Genomic DNA, 18384 nt, shown 5'->3' on the forward strand with positions numbered 1-18384 from the left:
CTCCCAGTTACATATGGAAGGCAGTGAGATGGGAAGAACTCCATGACTGTGCTATCCCCACCTATCTGCCATAGTGGGAACTGATGCATGTAATTCCATTCAGAAATGATGTCCAAAGCTTGGGTGTCTGGACACCATTTCTGGATGGAGATACGTGCATCAGTTCCCAGTAGAAAGTAATGTGCACCCACGTCTGCTGCCACAGCTGCACAGCAGAAATTCAAAAGGTGCCATTTGCCCATACCCCCATCTTTATGGGAGAGTTGCTGCATCTATAGGATTCCAGCCTGTGATGCTGCCATTCCAGGCAGCCATCCTCTTGACAAGGATGATAATCGGCACCCTAACCAGGTAGACCTCAAAATTCTCAGAAAGTGAAATAGTGACCTGACACTTTGACTATCCTGGATCAGAGACACTCCTGAAGATAAGTCAGAACTCCAGATCAGAGCTGCAGTCTTCGGATAGCATAGCTCTAAATCCTGGGTTGCAGGTAGCTCAGTTCTACTCAAAGTAGACCCATTAAATTACAGGACTCCATTTAGTCACATCCATTAATTTTGATGTGTCTACTCTGGAATAGAACTTAGCTGCATACAAAATGAGTTCTGCTAAAAACCTATGGTAGGGGAGTTTGGAATGGTATTGCCACTAGAGTCCAGAAAGTGACTGAAGAATGTGCTTCCTTCTTGGCAAGGCTTTAAAAAATGCAACAAAGCTTAAAACTAACTAACACAAACAGACCTTTTACAAACCTCTGTCAGTCAACTGTAGGACAAGAAAGCTCCTGCTCATTTCTGTCCCTTGAACCATCACACCTTGGACTTACTATGGTTGAGGTGTCAGGCATAGGCAACCTTGGCTCTCTAGATGTTTTGGAACTACAACTCCCATGATCCCTTGACCACTGGCCCTGTTGGCTAGGGATCATGGGAGTTGTAGTTCCAAAACATCTAGAGAGCCAAGGTTGCCTATGCCTGGTTGAGAATACACGCTGCAAAATAAAGTTAGGTTCTTACCAAAATAGAATAGCAAGTGTTTAAAATTGTTTCATGTGCAGATCTAGGTGAACTGTGATAAATGCTATCTGTGATGTCTGAGTTTGGGGGTGGGGGTGGGGAATACTAAAATCTGCAGTTGTGTAAAATTTAAAATATCCTGTATCCAGGAGACTAAGAGACTTCAGTGTTATTCACACTGATTTCAAGTAACATCTTCAACTCTAGGTTGGACCTGTGGGTTTAAAATTTATAGCTACCCATAGGACTGACTCCTGCCCTGCCTATTTTTTATCTGTGTCTATACTGTGGCTCTGCAACAGGAGACTCAGTGGAAACAGCAACCGAGTACTTTTATGCTGTTTATGCCAAATAATGTTGCTGCTCTTTCAGGGCACAAGTGTGCATGAACTCTCATTTTGGTCAAGTCACTGAACTACTGCTGGTGGAATATCAAAAGAGAACTTCTGTGCTGACAGGGTGTATTTTTTCAAACCCGGGCAGTGTAAAAGAAAAGCTTCTACCACTGCTTCGCTAACCGCAGAGTAACAGTGAACCTCTTTCAGATGCACACACTTTCCTGCCAGTTCTATTAGTGAAGCATTGAGGTCAGCAGAGGGGGCATTGTAAAGGACCAACCTCTCCAAAGTCCTGCTGTAGGTGCTGGCAATGAACTTAACCTGATCAGCCATGTGCAGAGGTGTGTCAAAATGCAAAGCGGACACAGGGATGGTTGGCTTCAGTACCACAGGAATCTTCCTTATAGGCACTGTTGGAGCAAACTCCAGCCTCACACGGAACTGTGGGTGCTTCTCACTCACCAAAGCCCAAAGCTCTTTGGGAATGTTGCTGTCCAGCCCTTCATAGAAAAGGTCCAGAAACCGGAACGGCCCTCTGTTCGGTTTCAGTAGTTCCCAAAACATCTTCTCAGATAAACTGGCATAGCAGACTCCCAAGGCAGACAACTTAGGGCAGGTCCTCAGAACATCAGCGATGGTCTCTGGCTTGAGAATCATTGGACCAGGTGCTTGGTTGTTGATGAACAAGGCATGCAGGTTTGGGTTGCTGGATGCAATCATCTGAACAGTCCCATTGTCCAGAGTGAAAGGCATGTGCCGGAAGTCAATATACTGGAGATCAATCCCATTCCTGCTTTGGCAGATACTCCGGATGCTATGCAAGACATCTTGGCCGGAATAGAAATAGGGGCTTATTCCCAGGCATACAATACAGAGCCCCTGCAACCTGCAGCTCCGACAGGCCAATACGTCCAAGATGCCTGTGGCTTGTCTCCGGTTCAGGTCCAGGGACTGGTCAACCACCAAATGCAGGTGTCTGATGAGACCTAGGAATGGCTGTAGCCACTGCAACAGGCACTCGTCATCCTCATCCTCTGTGTCAAAACTGAAATAAGATGTTGGGGAGAAGCCATGAACTCCTGCAGGGCTGAATTTGAGTTGCAGCAGATGAACACAACTAATTTGCACTTCTTCTAGATCTATGAGCAGGTTAGACAACTCTACAGCTGTAGCATCACCCCCCCCCCCCGGCAACCATTTATTTAACTATGTTTAATAGCTTTTCTTCCAAGGAGCTTGAGGCAATATCCATGTTTCTTCCCTGCCCCCTTCATTTTACCTTCAGAACAACCCTGTGAGTTGGGATAGGCTGAGAGATATCATGATTGTCCCAAGGTCAGCTTGTAAGCATAAAAGTTTGACCAACTATTAAGTCTGAGCTTTAACCATTTTCAGGTATACTTTGTGCCCCACCCCCATTTTAGAGGGAGAAATGTACACTTAAAACTAATTTGGATTTTTCTAGGTATAAACAGTGTGGCTTGGAACATGTTTCAGCTTTCCAGGTTAGAATGAGTCAGGGAGGACCAAACATCCTTGTATTATAATCAGACACCTCTAGCAAATAGAGTTTGTACGTTCTGTGAGCAAAAATAAATGCTTGTTTGTGGACACTACTGCAAATGCGCACTCAAAACCATGCAGGAAATGGAACCCACCAGTCACAACTTATGCCCTGTGCAGCTTGATTTAATCCTGCACTAGAACACTGTCCTCTATTATGACACACACACCATGTTTTCACTGCGAGGTGCAAAAACAAACAATTTTTGTACTTTTCAGTTGATTGGGGACCTTTGCCAAATTCCTAGGATCTGGCTTTCCAGGAAGAACTCTCACCATTTCAATACACCTGTGAAGGTGTCCCAATGTCTTTCATTACAACCACAGCAAGTGTCAGGGACTGGCAAGCTGCTGCCGAGTGCTCCCTGGGAGCAGGTGGGCTAGAGTCTGGCACAGGAGGGGGGCACTGGTATGTGGGAACATGTATCAGCCAGAAGGCAAGAATCAGAGGCAGGGGAAGCTTAGAAGCTGGAGCACAGGATGGAATAGAAGTAGAGGGGGGAAGAGGCAGGTCAGGCAAGTGCAAGGGCCAGGTGCTTCCCACCCTCTCATGAACCACTGTCCCCCAGAACTAGGAGGGAATGGAAAAGTGATGAGCAGAGGAAGTTTCCACACAGGCACAGTCTCCATACATGCAGCCCATCAGAGGAAGGCACATAAACTGGTAGAGGGGAAGTGCCCCCCCTTGCTGTAAGTGCTCCACAGAGCACTAACCTGGGAATAGCTGCCTAGATGCTAAATTGGAGTACGTAGATATCCAGAGCTGTAGAAGCGCCTGTATTATTTTTAACAACAAATACTGAACTACTGTATCTGATGTGTGCATTCATTGGCTGGGAAGCACCCTTGACAGCAAGAAGGGGAGATTGGGGTGGGTGGGTGCATGCGTATGACTACTGAGAGTCTCATTCACCTTTAAATCCATACTGACTGAACTTGTGGAGGAGAGAACAAGCATGTGCCTTTCAGCGGAGAATGAGAAGGCGGCTTTGAGCCAGGGGAACCTGGGGCGTTCCAGATGTTGTTTGGCTACAACTCCCAGCATCCTTAATGGCTGACCATGCTAACTGGTGCCTGATTAAAACTACTTCATCATCATCATCTTCATCATCACCACACACACACACACGTTTGTTAGCAGGCATGGTCAATAACGTAATGTTCCTTTTTGACTCTACAAGCAACCAGCCGCAAACGCTGCGTCTTACCCAATTTCTGTGAAATCCCAGACAGAACTGGAATGCACTTCTGCGGCCCAGTGCTCGCACACATGCACAACGTTGTATCTGTCTCTGGCAGGCAAGAAGGAAAATATGTGGGCCAGAATTTCCCCTGGGATACAGTTCCAAAGGACTTTCGCCAGCTTAGGCATCCTCTGAAACAGCTGGCTGAAGTCTCTAGAGCGCCGCCTTCCTCACTGAAAGACAATTCCCCAAAGATGAAAGGCATCAGTTCCGTACTGTCAACACTGACCGGCAGCAGCTCTACAGGTTTCCCAGCATGTGACTACTACAAGCCCTACCTGAAAAGGTCAGGGATGGAACACCTTCCAATTTTAAAACCTGAGGCATTGTATTTCTAAGTCAGATTGCCTGCACACTTTCTGAAGCAGTGGGGTGAAACCAAAATGACAAGTTGTAAAGCATGGAACAGATGGGAGAGGAAGGAATTATTATTACATTCTATAGCCCACCTTTACCCCCAAGGAATTCAAGGTGGCACAAATGGTTATAGTCTTCTCCATCTTCATCCTCAGGACAGCTCTATGAGGTAGGCTGGGTTGAAAGCCAGTGACTAAGCCAAGGTCACCCAGGGCTGAAGCAGAATGACTTGAAACTCCAAAGCAGCCCAGTGACTCCAGCCATGCAGAGAAACTTCAATTGCATACTGTACTGTACTTATGTTTTATGTAAACCACTTGAGAGAGCTTGCCCATTAAATAGCATTAAAAGGAATAATTGCTGAAGCGATGTCACACACACGCTTGTGTGCCAACTTGAATAAAATATTGGGGGGGAGGGCCAGGTAAGGCCCACCCCACAAAATCGATCACATGACATGGCACACAGACATTATCTGAATGGCAACACCCATCAACTTTTTGGGGGGGCGGCCGGTCCCCTCAAATATTTTCGGGGGAGAGCCGAAAGTACCTCAGCCCTTAGGTTGACTCCAATGCACACAGCCATCTAAAAGAGCTTCCGAGTTTCCATCCACCCAGGTTCACAGAAATCACGCAATTTGAAATTATCGTTTCATTTATAATTTTGCAGGGCTGATCATTTCATGCCACTCAGCATGTTACGGAAACCTGACAGGAGCAGGCACTGGGTCCGTCTTAGACAGAAGCAAGCCGGAAATGCCCAGAAAGCAAACGGTACGTTTTCCCGAAAGACCCCCTTCACCTTAATCTCGGATTCGGAAGCAGGAGGGAAGCCCGGCAAACAGCGTCGCTTGCAGCAACCTGAAGAGCGAGCAACTGCAACGACGCCGACGCCCAGCACGAAGTGAGCGGTAGCCCAGCACGAAGTGAGCACAACGCGCTGCGCGCGCTCTTGTTCAGCCGGAGCTCCACGTGTTTCCCGCCACACCTGCGCGCAATTAACACCTGGCCGCGAAGCGGCAGCCTGAAGTACGCAGGCGCGCGCGGGGTAGTGGTGGAGAAGCGCCGCACCTGGAGAGTTAACCCTGTCGCTTCCGGGCAACAGGAATTGACCGCGAGGAGTCGCTACGCCGCGAGGACGAAAGAAAAGAAACCAAGCAAATTTTGGTCAGATGCTGTAATTTGTTCTGTGCCCACCTCAGAAAAGGGTGGTGGGGTTGGCTCCGGCTATACTTGAAGGCAGGGCCGGATTTAGGCTTGATGAAGCCCTAAGCTACTGAAGGTAATGGGACCCTTATATGTCCAGCTGTCCTTTGTCAACAACAAATTGTCGTTTTTTGTGTTGAATACATGCTATATGGTAATTTTTGGACCTAATAGGTACCTAAAGCCATTTTCAGATAACAAAATATGTATTTTATCAAAGTAATTGTTGAACTGAAATACAATTACCTACATCTTAGGAGCCTACACAACACAAAACACTGTTGCTGTATGTAGGTTTTATTTTATTCGTTTTTAATCTTATATTTTGGAAATGTACATCCATGTTTTTTCTTTAATTTTTTTTGCAGCCTCCAAGAGAGTGGAGCTACTGTCCCTACCCAAGAGAGTGGGACCTTTAGCTATAGCTTGCCCATTTTTATTAGTCCAGTAGACACTTACTTGAGAGTAAACCCCATGGAACTCAGTGGAGCTTACTTCTGCGTAGAAACAAATTGACAGCCAGTGCAGCTGTTTTGAAGCAAGAGATTATACACGTCCCAAGGCAAACCCAGCCAATAATCTGGCCGCTGCATTTTGGCCAGTTAAGACTTTCTGCGTTGTCTCCAAGGGCAGCCACGTGCAGAGCACATTGCAACGATCCACTCTTTCTCTTCTCGGAAACAAGTCCTGTTGTGTTCTTCCCCAACCCCAGCGTCTTTTTCTCTGTACAACAGGAGCTTGTACTTTGCAGGAGAAGTTCTTATTTTGTATTTAAAGAAAACTCTGGATGTTTGGATAATGGATATTATCAATGATAGTTTAAATACATTGCTCTTGGCCAGGGAGGTTCTATCTCTGCCTAACAGGGGAATAAATAAGCCAGGTGTGGCTTACATAGAAGTAGCTCTTCTTGATAATATTTGCTGTTTTATTCAAATGAACGGTGGCACCTCGCATATGTGATGATTAATTATATTGAGCACAAGTCTCCAGCTCCCTGCTTGCATCAGGTGGGGTGATGTTCCCAAGACTTCCTGCCTCAGTTAGGGGGAATGAAGCCTGACTCATCATTGGGGCAACAGGAGTACAGTATGAGCTTGGCTTTGAAGGATGCCTTAATCCTCGTTTGTTAGGCTGCAGCGCCCCCTTGTGCCTTTACACTATACTTGCATGCTTCCAATGCCCCCTCACCCCGTTTTAATTTAGAAGTTTAGTTTAGACCACTTGGGTACTTGTGCCCCGCCCCAGGATGCTGGACACCACTCGAACTCCCATCATCCCTGGCCATGAGTCATGCTTACAAAGGCTGATGGGAACTGAGTCCAGCTTACAAACCAAGAACAAGCTCCTCTTGCAGCATCATTACATGTCTTTAGGCACCAGGCAATAACCTTTTTATCCAGGCATTTGGCCATTAAATAATTCTATAGCCTGTTAAAGGGGTGGGGCTGTTTTTACAATTGTTTTATCATTATGGTGTCTATCATTGTGTTTTGTATTGTGTTTTTATGACAATGCTCCATAAATTATGTTCTTAATGTTGTACACTGCCCAGGGATCTTTCGATAAAGGACAGTATATAAATTGAATAAAAATAATAATTAATAATTTCTGATCCTGCGTCCTTCCCTGACACCACCCTGATGAAGAGGATTTGAACTTGAGTGGGGGGGCCCAAGCTGCACGATAGTCTTGTTTCTGACAAAAAATCCCCATATGTATATTATTGAGCAGAACTATGGTATAAAAACACTGTATTTTGTATACAAATATTTATTGTGAATTATGATCATATCACAGATTTAAAGTGCTATGATTTTACAAGAATCTGAAAAATATATGCCACTCTGTAAACATTGTTCACCTGTTTCTAGGGCAAAGACTGTGATTTGTTCACACTACAGTCATACCTTGGTTTAAGTACACTTCAGTTTGAGTACTTTCAGTTTAAGTACTCCGCGGACCTGTCTGGAATGGATTAATCCACTTTCCATGGGAAAGTTTGCTTCAGGTTAAGTATGCTTCAGGTTAAGTATGGACTTCCAGAACCAATTACACTCATACCTCGGGTTAAGTACGCTTCAGTTTAAGTACTCCGTGGACTGTCTGGAACGGATTAATCCACTTTCCATTACTTTCAATGGGAAAGTTCGTGTCAGTTTAAGTACAGACTTCCGGAACCAATTGTGTACTTAAACCGAGGTACCACTGTAATAGGTAATGGGACTTAGGCTGCAGTCCTAACCGTACTTACCTGGGAGTAAGCCCCACTGAATACAGTAGCACTTGCAGCACAATCTTAGCCATATCAGCTGAGAAGTACAGGTGAAACTCGGAAAATTTGAATATCATCGAAAAGTGCATTTATTTCAGTAATGCAACTTATTTTTTATTTTTATTTTTACAAATGCTTTCTTTTGGAAATTCCACAGTAATAAAACAAATGGTTACAATAATACAAAAATAAACATCGCTATTACATTTTATTAATTACATTTCATTTATAATTGACCCGCCTAACGACAAATAATTACAATTACAACAAATAAAGGCTTGACATATCTTGCTTTGCATGCTATGCATCTATCTCATATATTGGTTTTACCTTTTAAGTTGCATTACTGAAATAAATGGACTTTTCAACAATATTCTAATTTTCCGAGTTTCACCTGTAAGTGTGTAATTCTATTTGTAATTCTATTTGGATTCTGCATTTACCCACCTGACTCCTGCGTTCTGGAACAGCACTAAATACAACTCCAGCAGTAAATCTAGCAACAAAGTGAGAGGAAATGGAATTGCACCACAATCCTAATCACGCCAACTCTGGAGTAAGTACGCGGGGTTTACTCAGAGGTAAGCAGGGCTAGGATTGCAGCCTCAGTGGTGCAGACAGTACTGAAATGTACACCCCAGACACTACCAAAGGCCTAAACTGTTACTGTCCGAAAGGACAGGTGTGAATGTGCCTTTACTGCAGATGGAAAATCACTAGAATATTATTGGTTTCCAAATGCTGTGTCCTGTGGAGACCCTTAGAGTGTACCTTCTCAAACCCTTGCAGTGTAAAAGAAAGGCCTGTACTACTGCTGGGCTAACCACACAGTAACAGTGGACCTCTTTCAGATGCACACACTTTTTGGCCAGATCTGTTAGCGCGGAGTTGAGGTCTTCCGATGGTGTGGTGCGGATGACCAGCCTTTCCAGAGTCTTGCTGTAGTTGCTGGTGGCAAATCGAATCTGGTTTACCATGTACGTGTAAGTGTTAAGCTGCAAACTGGTTACAGGGATATTGGGCTTTAGAATCCGAGGGATCTTCCACGCAGGGACTGTGTGGTCGAATTCAATCTCCACCTGCAGCTGTGGATATCTCTCACTAACCATAGCCCAAAGCTCTTCTGGGATGACGGGGATGTACTTGTCCAGGCGCTCGCAGAAAATAACCAGGCACTTGAAAGGCTCTCGATTTGACTTTACCAGTTCCCGGAAAACATCCTCAGACAGGCTGGCATAGTAGACTCCCAGGGTAGATAATTTAGGACAAGCCTTCAGAACCTCACAGGTCGTCTCTGGCTTGACGTTGCAAACCAGGGTGCGGTTGTTGATGAACAGGGTGTGCAGATTTGGACTGCTGGATGCAATCAGCTGGATGATCCCATCGTCCAGAGTGAAAGGCATTTGCCGGAAATCAATAAGCTGAAGGTTGATATTATTCTGGCTCTGGCAGATTCTCCGGATGCTCTGCATGATGTCGTGGCCGGAATAGAAAAGAGGGTTTTCTCCTTTGCACACAATGCACAGAGCCTGCAGCTTGTGGTTCTGCTTGGCCAGCATGTCCAAAATCTGAGTGACATTCCTCCGGGTTTCCTCCTGAGACTGATCAAAGGCTATCTTCAGGTGCTTGATGTGGCTCAGAAACTGGTGCAAGCTCTCCAAAGTGCCTTCACCATCTTCATCCTCTGTGCTGCAACTGGACAAAAAATGATGGGGGATTTTTTTAAATAAATAAATAAATTCAATTTATTATTTGTATCCTGCTTTTTCCAACAACAAATGTCAAGCTCAAAGCAGCTCACAAGAAAAACAATAGCTTTAAAAACTAACAAACATGAGAATCACTAAAATAAGATCAAAAGCACAGTAGCATATAAAGCAAAAATAAAAATAAAAAAATCCCAAATTCATCACAGCATTAATACAATTCAATAGAAACTCATAGTGATCCAAAGTATCAGGAATGTGCTCATTGATATAGGCTCTCTGATAAGGATTTTCAGACTCCTCAAACTTCCCTGAGGAAGATACAGATGAGGAGGAAATCTCCAGTCAGTGGGGCGGAAGAACCTCAGGACTCCCCCCTGGGCCCTCCAAACCTGAGGCTGTAGCTGTCCGAACTTCCTCAGGACATGGACAAGGCCCACATCCCTTCCATGTTGCAGAAGTCAGCACCTATGGAATTGGCCAAGGAACCTTTAAGCCAGCACAACCGGCTCCTCAAGGAGGGCAAGGGGTGGCTGCAGTAGAAGCCTTGTCAGCCTACAAGGAGAGCCTCAGGTGGCCCCAGCTCTCTGCTGAGAACTGGCTAGTGAGCCCAAACCTTGCAAGAAGCAAGACTGAGTTGACGAGGGAGTTCAATCTTGCTTGGGCAGTAGGTCCCACCCACTCCATCACCTTGGGCCAATGTCTGCATATGGATAGGACAACCCACCTGCCAATCATTTGATGTCAAGATGCCATCAAACATGGACAAGTGGGTTGTTCTCCACACCCCTCACTTGAAAACTGGCCTCTTGGGGTGAGGTGATAAAGATCTGACACTGTGGGCTAATGGCAGCACAACAGGATAAACTTCCAATTGGAAGAGGCACTTATAGGCTTCCTCGGGAGGTGAGGCCTCTCCTTCACAGGAGACCTTCGAACAGAGGCTGCACTTTAAGCTCTCCCTTCTTACCTGACCTCTGTAAAACTCCAGACGGAACTGGTAGAAACTGCCGCAGCCCAGGGCCGGCACACGTGGAATACTGCATGCCGATCTTTAAGAGGCAAGTAGTAAAATATATTGGCCAGGATTTCTTCAGGGATGTAGCTCCAAGCATCTGGGGCTAGCTCCGGCATTCTCTTGGGGCAGCTGGTTGCAAATTTGGGAATGTAGCTTTCTTTGCTGGAAAACAAACGCACCCAAGATGAACAAACATGAAATAAGCAGAAATAATGTGAAGGAGTCCAGGAAAGCACCACAATAAACGGTGCATTATTCCCGAGGTGAAAAATGTCAAAGGGTGGTACCCAATGCTAGTCCTACTCAGACCCACTAAAGTTAATGGACATGACTCTGAGCAGGCAAATTAGTCTTGTGAAAAGGGGCTACATATAGTTAGGTTGTCAGGGAAAACATTTCATGCGGTAACTTAGGAACTTATCACGTGGACACCCTTCACAAGAACATGTCACTGTGTGAATATCAAGAGGGCAAAGTTACTCTGTCAGTCAGCAACCTGGTTGTGTGTACTAAGCCTTGGAGGCAGATAGAGAATCAATGACATCATCCAGTAAAAAGTCAGGCAGGAGGAATCCTAGGGATATCCACAAGAGTTCCCTATTCAGTGTTTGTTGCCAAATCCTAAAGGAAGCCACCAGCAGTTGTTTTCTTTTTTGCTGCAGGTTCCATCTGCAGCTATCCTAGATGGAGGTGAGATTAAATTCAGAAGAAAAGGCTGAACCCACCCAAATTCAAAACATGAATGCTCAACACTGGGGGGGCCTGCTCCCTAGCTCAGTGGGAGGGCAGATACTCTGAATGCAGAAATAAATGCCAATGAGTTAAGTAGTCTCATTAGGACTTGAACCTGATCTCATTTGAAATGATAATTGTTGCAAATTACCTTGGTTTTTTAAAAAACTTATTTATTTACTAAATTTATATCTGGCCCTTCCTCCCAAAGGGGCCCAGGGCAGCAAGCACAAGTCCAGGACAGACACAGACTGGGAAATATCCCTGCTTTAAAAGGCTCGTTGAAAGAAGCTGCTCTTCAGTAGCTGCTGAAAAGACACAAGAGATGTCGCCTAATATTTAATGGGATGGCATTCCAAGGGCAGGTGCTACAACACTAAAGGCTCACTTCCTATATAGTACTTTGTGGAACAGACCTCCTGATAAGATGGTATCTTCAGGAAACCCTTACTTGCAGTGACTGAAGGAGGTGAAACGACCTTTTAGGTATTGTATGGCTTGGGACCCAAATATATTTTGGCTTGCTGTCAAAATGCCCCACAAGTGGGAGATGTGGGACAAGTTTTGGACTTAAAAAAAGAACTCTCCAACGGAGAACCAGGGGGAGGTCTCTGCACACCCAGTGAGAGGGTGTGCAGGGAAGGCTCTGGGTTGAGGGGAAGGAAGAAGGGGGGTGTTGGGAAACAGCAAGGAAAGTGTGGAAACAGCAGAGTGGTTTTAAAAAATATTGCTGGAAGTTCTTGGAAAGGGTGGGAGTGGGATAAAATGTTTTAATCATGTGGTTTTAGGCTGGCTTGATTGGAAAAGTCCGACACTGGTACGAAATGTGGAATTTGCTGAGGTATCTAGGGAATCTGGGTCCAGGGGAAGGGGGGGAATGAAGTATTAAAATATAGTTTCATTGTTGGTAAAAAATTTAAGTTGGGGAGATATATTAGAATATAAGTATTTAAAAATTGAGTTACAGGTAGGTAGCCGTGTTGGTCTGAGTCGAAGCAAAATAAAAAAATTCCTTCAGTAGCACCTTAAAGACCAACTAAGTTTATATTTTGGTATGAGCTTTCGTGTGCATGCACACTTCTTTCGTGTGCATGCACACTGCTAGTGTATCTGAAGAAGTGTGCATGCACACGAAAGCTCATACCAAAATATAAACTTAGTTGGTCTTTAAGGTGCTACTGAAGGAATTTTTTTATAAAAATTGAGTGTATAGAGATAATTAAATGGTGACAATTAATGACGAAAGGTTAAGTAATTAAAATTATTTGGTATATAGGTGAAAACTGCTTGATGAGGAAATAAATTGGGAAATCAATGAGGGGGGAACCGGGGAAGTCTCATTGTTATGGAAATGATATAAGATGATTAGATCTATATTTTTTACCTTTTTTATATTTTTCTTTCTTCTTTTGTGGGGGGGTAAGGGGGTTCTTTTTTCTTTTCTTTTTTTGTGTGCTCCTTTTTGAATTTGTATTTTGTGTTATCTCTTATGTGCAAAATGAATAAAGATTATTTTTAAAAAAACAAATATATTTTGGCTTGCATCTCTCAGTATGAACCTCCCAGGACCCTTCAACCTTCACCTGAAGCCCTTTTCCAGGTGTCCCCTCTGAGAGAGGCTCAGATGAAGTTGCTTTATACTGAGTCAGACCTTTGTTCCATCCATCTCAGTATTGTCTGCCTTGAGTCTACAGCAGGCATCCCCAAACTGCGGCCCTCCAAATGTTTTGGCCTACAACTCCCATGATCCCTAGCTAACAGGACCAGTGGTCAGGGAAGATGTGAATGGTAGTCCAAAACATCTGGAGGGCCGAAGTTTGGGGATGCCTGGTCTACAGGCTGCCTAGCTCCAAGCTATACCTGGAGATGCTATCTAGGAGTTCTCGCATGCAAAACAAGTTCCTCTGTTCCTGGCACTGGGTGGCTGCATTTGGCAGAATGAAAAAGCATGCTGAACTATTATTTTTAGGCACCTCAGGGATGGAGAGGGAAGCGCCATTCCTCTGCTAAGCAGATGTATACCCAGGAAAGAGCATTTTGCATCATACGTACCAGGAGCCCCTGGATGTGCTTTCCTCTTCTGCTTGCTCAAGCCACCATGTGCTCTCTCCTTTCCTCCCAGGCACAAAGAGATCAGTCAAGCTCTCAGAGGTCACACTGAAGGCACCTGCAACAGGAAGGCCTCTTAAACTCTGTTTCCTTTCTGAAACCATGAAGTCACTTCCTTGTATTCAGTACAAGGTTGTTGTTTTTTAAAGCAGGGGGGAGGGAGGGAGCCTTACGCAAAAGGAAGTCGTGACTGATTTTTAACACTCCTTGCCCCACCGTCTTTGCCACTCCTCATATAAAAAGGAGGCCTCATTCATGTGCTGTGTTAAAAGTTGGAAGGGAGGGATGGATCTAGCAAGTCAATGTGCGCAGGGGAGGGGCAGTTCTTTTCTCTCTTTTTTTTACCAACACCAGTGAAGTAGCATCAGAATCAGATGGCCCTATTGAGCCGTAAGGAAACTCCACAAACCAGTTACAGGTAGGTGTTGGTCTGCCGTTGAATCAAAATAAAAATAAAATAGAAAAATTCCTTCCAGTAGCACCTTGGAGATCAACTAAGTTTGTCATTGGTATGAGCTTTCGTCTGCATGCACACTTCTTCAGATATCTGAAGAAATGTGCATGCACACGAAAGCTCATACGGTAGCAATGACAAACTTGGTTGGTCTCTAAGCTGCTACTGGAAGGAATTTTTCTCCTTTATTTTTATTTTGTTTTCCAAACCAGGGCAATGAAAGAAGGTTTTGAGTGGGTCATCACAGGGTACTGTCTTGCCCCAGTACTTCTCACCATTTTTTAAAAAAATCCATGTCTGAGGTTCTCAGCTGAAAAAGGTTCTCTTCCCTGACCTCTATAAAGGGTTGGGGTGAATCTTGATCACCTTTGCAGACAACACAAAGCTGGGAGAGAGAAGTTGAACACCTCAGAAGGCAGGAACTATTAGTGAGCCCTTGTTAGGTTCAGTAACTCAACCAGCTACAAATCCAGTAGTAACATCCTCTAGGCCACAATTTACCAGCTTCTCTGCAAGAAATCATGGGGGATTTCGTGTAAGGCCTTACTGAAATCAAGATACGCCACGCCCACCGCATTCCCCTGATCCACCCAGCTTGTAGCTTATCAAAAAAGAAAGAAAGAAATGAGATTCATCTAGCATGACTTGTTTTTGAGAAACTCATGCTGGCTCTTAGTAATCGTAGCATCCTTTTGCTCCCTGATTAAAAAGACAAGATGACTTTGCATATGAAAAGATAAGCATATGGCACAACAATTGGATGAAACAAAAAGTATCCAAAACACACATGGAGGAATCTAAATTCCCCACTGCACATTTACACTTGCATCCCTCCCCCAACAAAGAGAGTTAATTTTACTAATGTTGAGAAAGAAGAGGCTTTTTCTCCCACCCCAAGGTAAAGTTCAGTTTGTTAACATGATGGGTCAAGGTAATCGTCAGCGATTTTTACTGCCTCTGCCCAAGAATTCCTTGGCAGTGACTCAGCAAGGGAGAGGCAGAATTCTGAAATAAAATAACATAAAAGCAAACCCCAGGGTGGGGAGGGGAGAATAAACAGTTTGCGTTGTTCTTTCCACGAGAAGTTGGAAGTTCTCAGTGGCTCTTGAAGGGGAATTCTTTCTTTAAAAGAAAGAGCATTGCTGCCTTTCTGCTCAATCGTTATTATTTATTTACTTATTGCATTTATATGCCACCTTTTCTCCGCAGAGCTCCAGGCGATGCACATAGGTCGCGCCTCTCTCCATTTTATCCTCACAACAACCCTGTGAGGTAGGTTAGGCTGAGAGGCAGTGACTGGCACCCAAAGGCACCCAATGAGCCTCATGGCTGAGCAGGGATTTGATGTGCCTAGTGTGGGATGGAATACTGGGGCAGATAAGTCACAACAGTTCCCAGAGTGTCCACATGGAGGACCACATGGAGGAACATCTGACCAGGTCATTTTCCTGTTCCTCCACACATGCAAATGAGATGGGAAAGGTGGCAGATAAATTCACTGGCCAGTAGCCATTTCCCTCTCTTGGACCACACACTTCAGAGAAGCAACACCTTAGCGTTAGAGTCTCTCTCGGCTTCCTGCCAAGAGAGAGACCAAATGGAGCCTTACTTTACTAAGTAGCCTCCACATGTATATAAATGTAACTTTTCTAAGCAAGCCTGCCTTTCTGAGATTATGCTGTTAGCTCAGGATGTCATGTGAGTAAACTCTATCTTATTTTAAGACTATTGTGTCGTGTATTTCTTTTAAGAGGGAAAGGGGGGATTTGCCAGGAAGTATAATATTGTAGAGGTTTTAGCAAACCTAAACGCTCACGTTTTGCTGCACACAAAAGGGGAATGTCACTCTGCTGATATTGGAAGCTTGATAACAAAAGCTTGGATAGGATCTATCTAATAATATATCCTAATCCACATCCCTAACATTCCCACAGCCAGTGCTTCCCAGGTGCCATGAACAGAGCTTGCAGGGCACTTTGCGCAGCGCTTTCCAAGCACCTGACAACCCGCTGGTTGCCAGGCCTCTTGGGAAGTGTTGTGCAGGAGATTTTGGAAGCACTTACAGTAGGAGGTGCCTGGAAAGTCCCTTTGGGCCAAGCCCTGACATGTACGACAACAGGAGTGGGCATGGCTTACCTGAAACGGCCTCAAAGGCCAAAGGGGGAGGCTTGGCAGACCAAATTTTACCTGCAGACCCTGTCCTAACCAATACTCTTTAACCTTCCCAATACGGGGATATGAGAATGTTTTACTATCCTGTTAATTGTGCTGTTTTAAATGTGCTGACCTTTAAAGCCCTAAACTGCCTCAGCCCAGTATACCTGAAGGAGCGCCTCCACCCCCATCATTCAGCCCAAACACTGTGGTCCAGCTCCAAGGGCCTTCTGGTGATTCCCTCACTGCGAGATATGTGGTTATAGGGAACCAGGCAGAGGGCCTTCTCGGTGGTGGCGCCTGCCCTGTGGAATGCCCTCCCATCAGATGTCAAGGAAATAAACAGCTACCTGACCTTTAGAAGACATCTGAAGGCAGCCCTGTTTAGGGAAATTTTTTTGAACAGGGAGGCCTGGCCAGATAGGCGGGGTATAAGTAATAAATTATTGTTATTTGACTTCCTTTAGTATTGTTTTCTCTTGAACTCTTTAAGGTCATATTTTATTTTCCTGTGAATTGTGTTGCTTTGAATGTATACTTTATATTTGACTTTTGTCAGTAATGTTTTATTCTGGATTGTTTTATTTGACATGTTAATGTGCTGTAAACCACTTTGAGACCCCCCCCTTAATAATTGAAAGCGGTATAGAACTGAAATGAGTAACAGCAGCAACAACAATAACCCTGGTCTCCCAGGTCCTAGCACAACACTCGCACAGCACACCAACCACTACAAATAAAAATAGAGGTTCAGTAGGTATCATGGAGTTGCAGAAGCAAGGATGCAGAGAGGCAGAGAGGTTCCTAAAAGAACATCACTTGTAAGGGCAACCCACCCACCATTAAGAAATCAAAAATCCAACTTTCCCCCTCTCTTAAACCTTTCTGCAAGGCAGACTTTCCCTTAGGAGTGCAGCCATTATAGCCTTGCCAGTAATGCTTTAAACTGAGGCTGTGACAGCTATCCTTGACCTCTGAAGCATCAGCAGCAGGATTCCTGAGACACTTGCTGCCCAAGGCTGCCCGCAGTATGACAGATTGCATGAAAGACTTATGAAAACCAGATGTTAACATCATTTACAAGGCAGACCTTCCCTTACTGGAGACGGCAGGTGGTTGTTTTTTCCAGGAAAACGCCAAAATCTCATTCCAAAAGTATGCTAAGCAGCTGGCCTCCCAAACAAGGTCGAGGGTTGTTTTGTTTTGTTTTGTTTGCTGTGATTGACTGCTCTTTATTTATTAATTAAAATATTTATATACCTCTATTCATTTTTTTAAAATTGGCAGTTTACAACGATTATATATAAAATACAAGACGACATATAAAAATGTCGAAATCAGCCAACGACTATGGAAATATGTGATCTTAATTGCCCACGTTAGTCCAATGGAAAAGAAAAATGTTCAGGAGGTACTTGAAAGCTAAAAACAGAAAGCACCTGCTGAATCTCTATTGGCAGATTATTCCACAAGTGGGCCGATTTATACATCTTTCATAAAATATCAGGGCAAGGGACAGCAACATAAAAAACCCCACCAGAAAAATCATTAATACGACTGCCTTCCTCAATAATTTTTTTAAAAACAACTGCACATAGGACTGCTGGCCAAAAGAAAAAAGGTCTTCAAAGAGACTTCTGAAAGTCAGAAGCCAGGTGGCCTGTTGCATCTCTGCTAGAATAGTGTTCCAAAGCATGCAACCGGCAACAGCCTCCATAGCACAGGGGTTGCCTAACAGCGCTCCTCAAAACGAGCTCCTGATGATCATTAGTCATCACCAGCAAGTTCCAACCTGCCCGTGAGACCAGCAGGCTACGGCTCCTTTTCTCTCTGCAGTCTCCTCTCTGCCTTGGAGCCGCTTTCAGCTAGCAAATCTTCCCAAGAGCGCTGAGAGATATCCTCTCCTCCTCCTAGCAGGAGTGGAACTAATCTATGCAATCATATGCACTCTGTTGATGCTCTGGGACACGGCGCCTTTGCTTTCTAAAAACAAGGCGATCAAACAGCACCTTGGTCAGAGCTGTGAGCTGCAGCCAAGGACAAACTGAATTCCTGCGCCGTGCCTTACCTGATTTCAGACGAGCCCAGCCCCCACACGGCCTCTCCTGCCAAGGCCAAGTTTTGGGGCGTCCACTGATTGGCAGCCTGAACTTCCTGGTGCATAAAAACGGGGCGGATCCTTCGGTACCTTCCAAACAAGCAGCCCA

General features: G+C 44.7%; 2 protein-coding genes across 3 annotated transcripts; both read right to left on the reverse strand.

Moving 5' to 3' along the window:
* Positions 1 to 1302: 1302 nt before the first annotated feature.
* Positions 1303 to 4328, reverse strand: LOC118086774 (F-box/LRR-repeat protein 8-like). Its single transcript, XM_088672056.1, has 2 exons — positions 4129 to 4328; positions 1303 to 2402 (listed from the first exon to the last, which is right to left on the reverse strand). The coding sequence occupies exons 1-2, from the start codon at positions 4290 to 4292 to the stop codon at positions 1427 to 1429; spliced, it is 1140 nt and encodes a 379-aa protein (XP_088528182.1). The 5' UTR covers positions 4293 to 4328; the 3' UTR covers positions 1303 to 1426.
* Positions 4329 to 7486: 3158 nt separating this feature from the next.
* On the reverse strand, positions 7487 to 18373 carry LOC118087168 (F-box/LRR-repeat protein 8). Of its 2 annotated transcripts, XM_035119555.3 has the most exons (4): positions 18246 to 18373; positions 13513 to 13627; positions 10681 to 10890; positions 7487 to 9699 (listed from the first exon to the last, which is right to left on the reverse strand). In XM_035119555.3, the coding sequence occupies exons 3-4, from the start codon at positions 10842 to 10844 to the stop codon at positions 8721 to 8723; spliced, it is 1143 nt and encodes a 380-aa protein (XP_034975446.3). In that variant the 5' UTR covers positions 10845 to 10890; positions 13513 to 13627; positions 18246 to 18373; the 3' UTR covers positions 7487 to 8720. The 2 variants fall into 2 exon arrangements, with proteins under 2 accessions (XP_034975446.3, XP_088528180.1); XM_088672054.1 differs by lacking the exon at positions 18246 to 18373 and having other exon boundaries at positions 13513 to 13688.
* Between the last annotated feature and the right edge of the window lie 11 nt (positions 18374 to 18384).

Source organism: Zootoca vivipara, chromosome 6, assembly GCF_965207765.1.
Source record: "Zootoca vivipara chromosome 6, rZooViv2.hap1.1, whole genome shotgun sequence".
NCBI classification, from domain to species: Eukaryota; Metazoa; Chordata; class Lepidosauria; order Squamata; family Lacertidae; genus Zootoca; species Zootoca vivipara.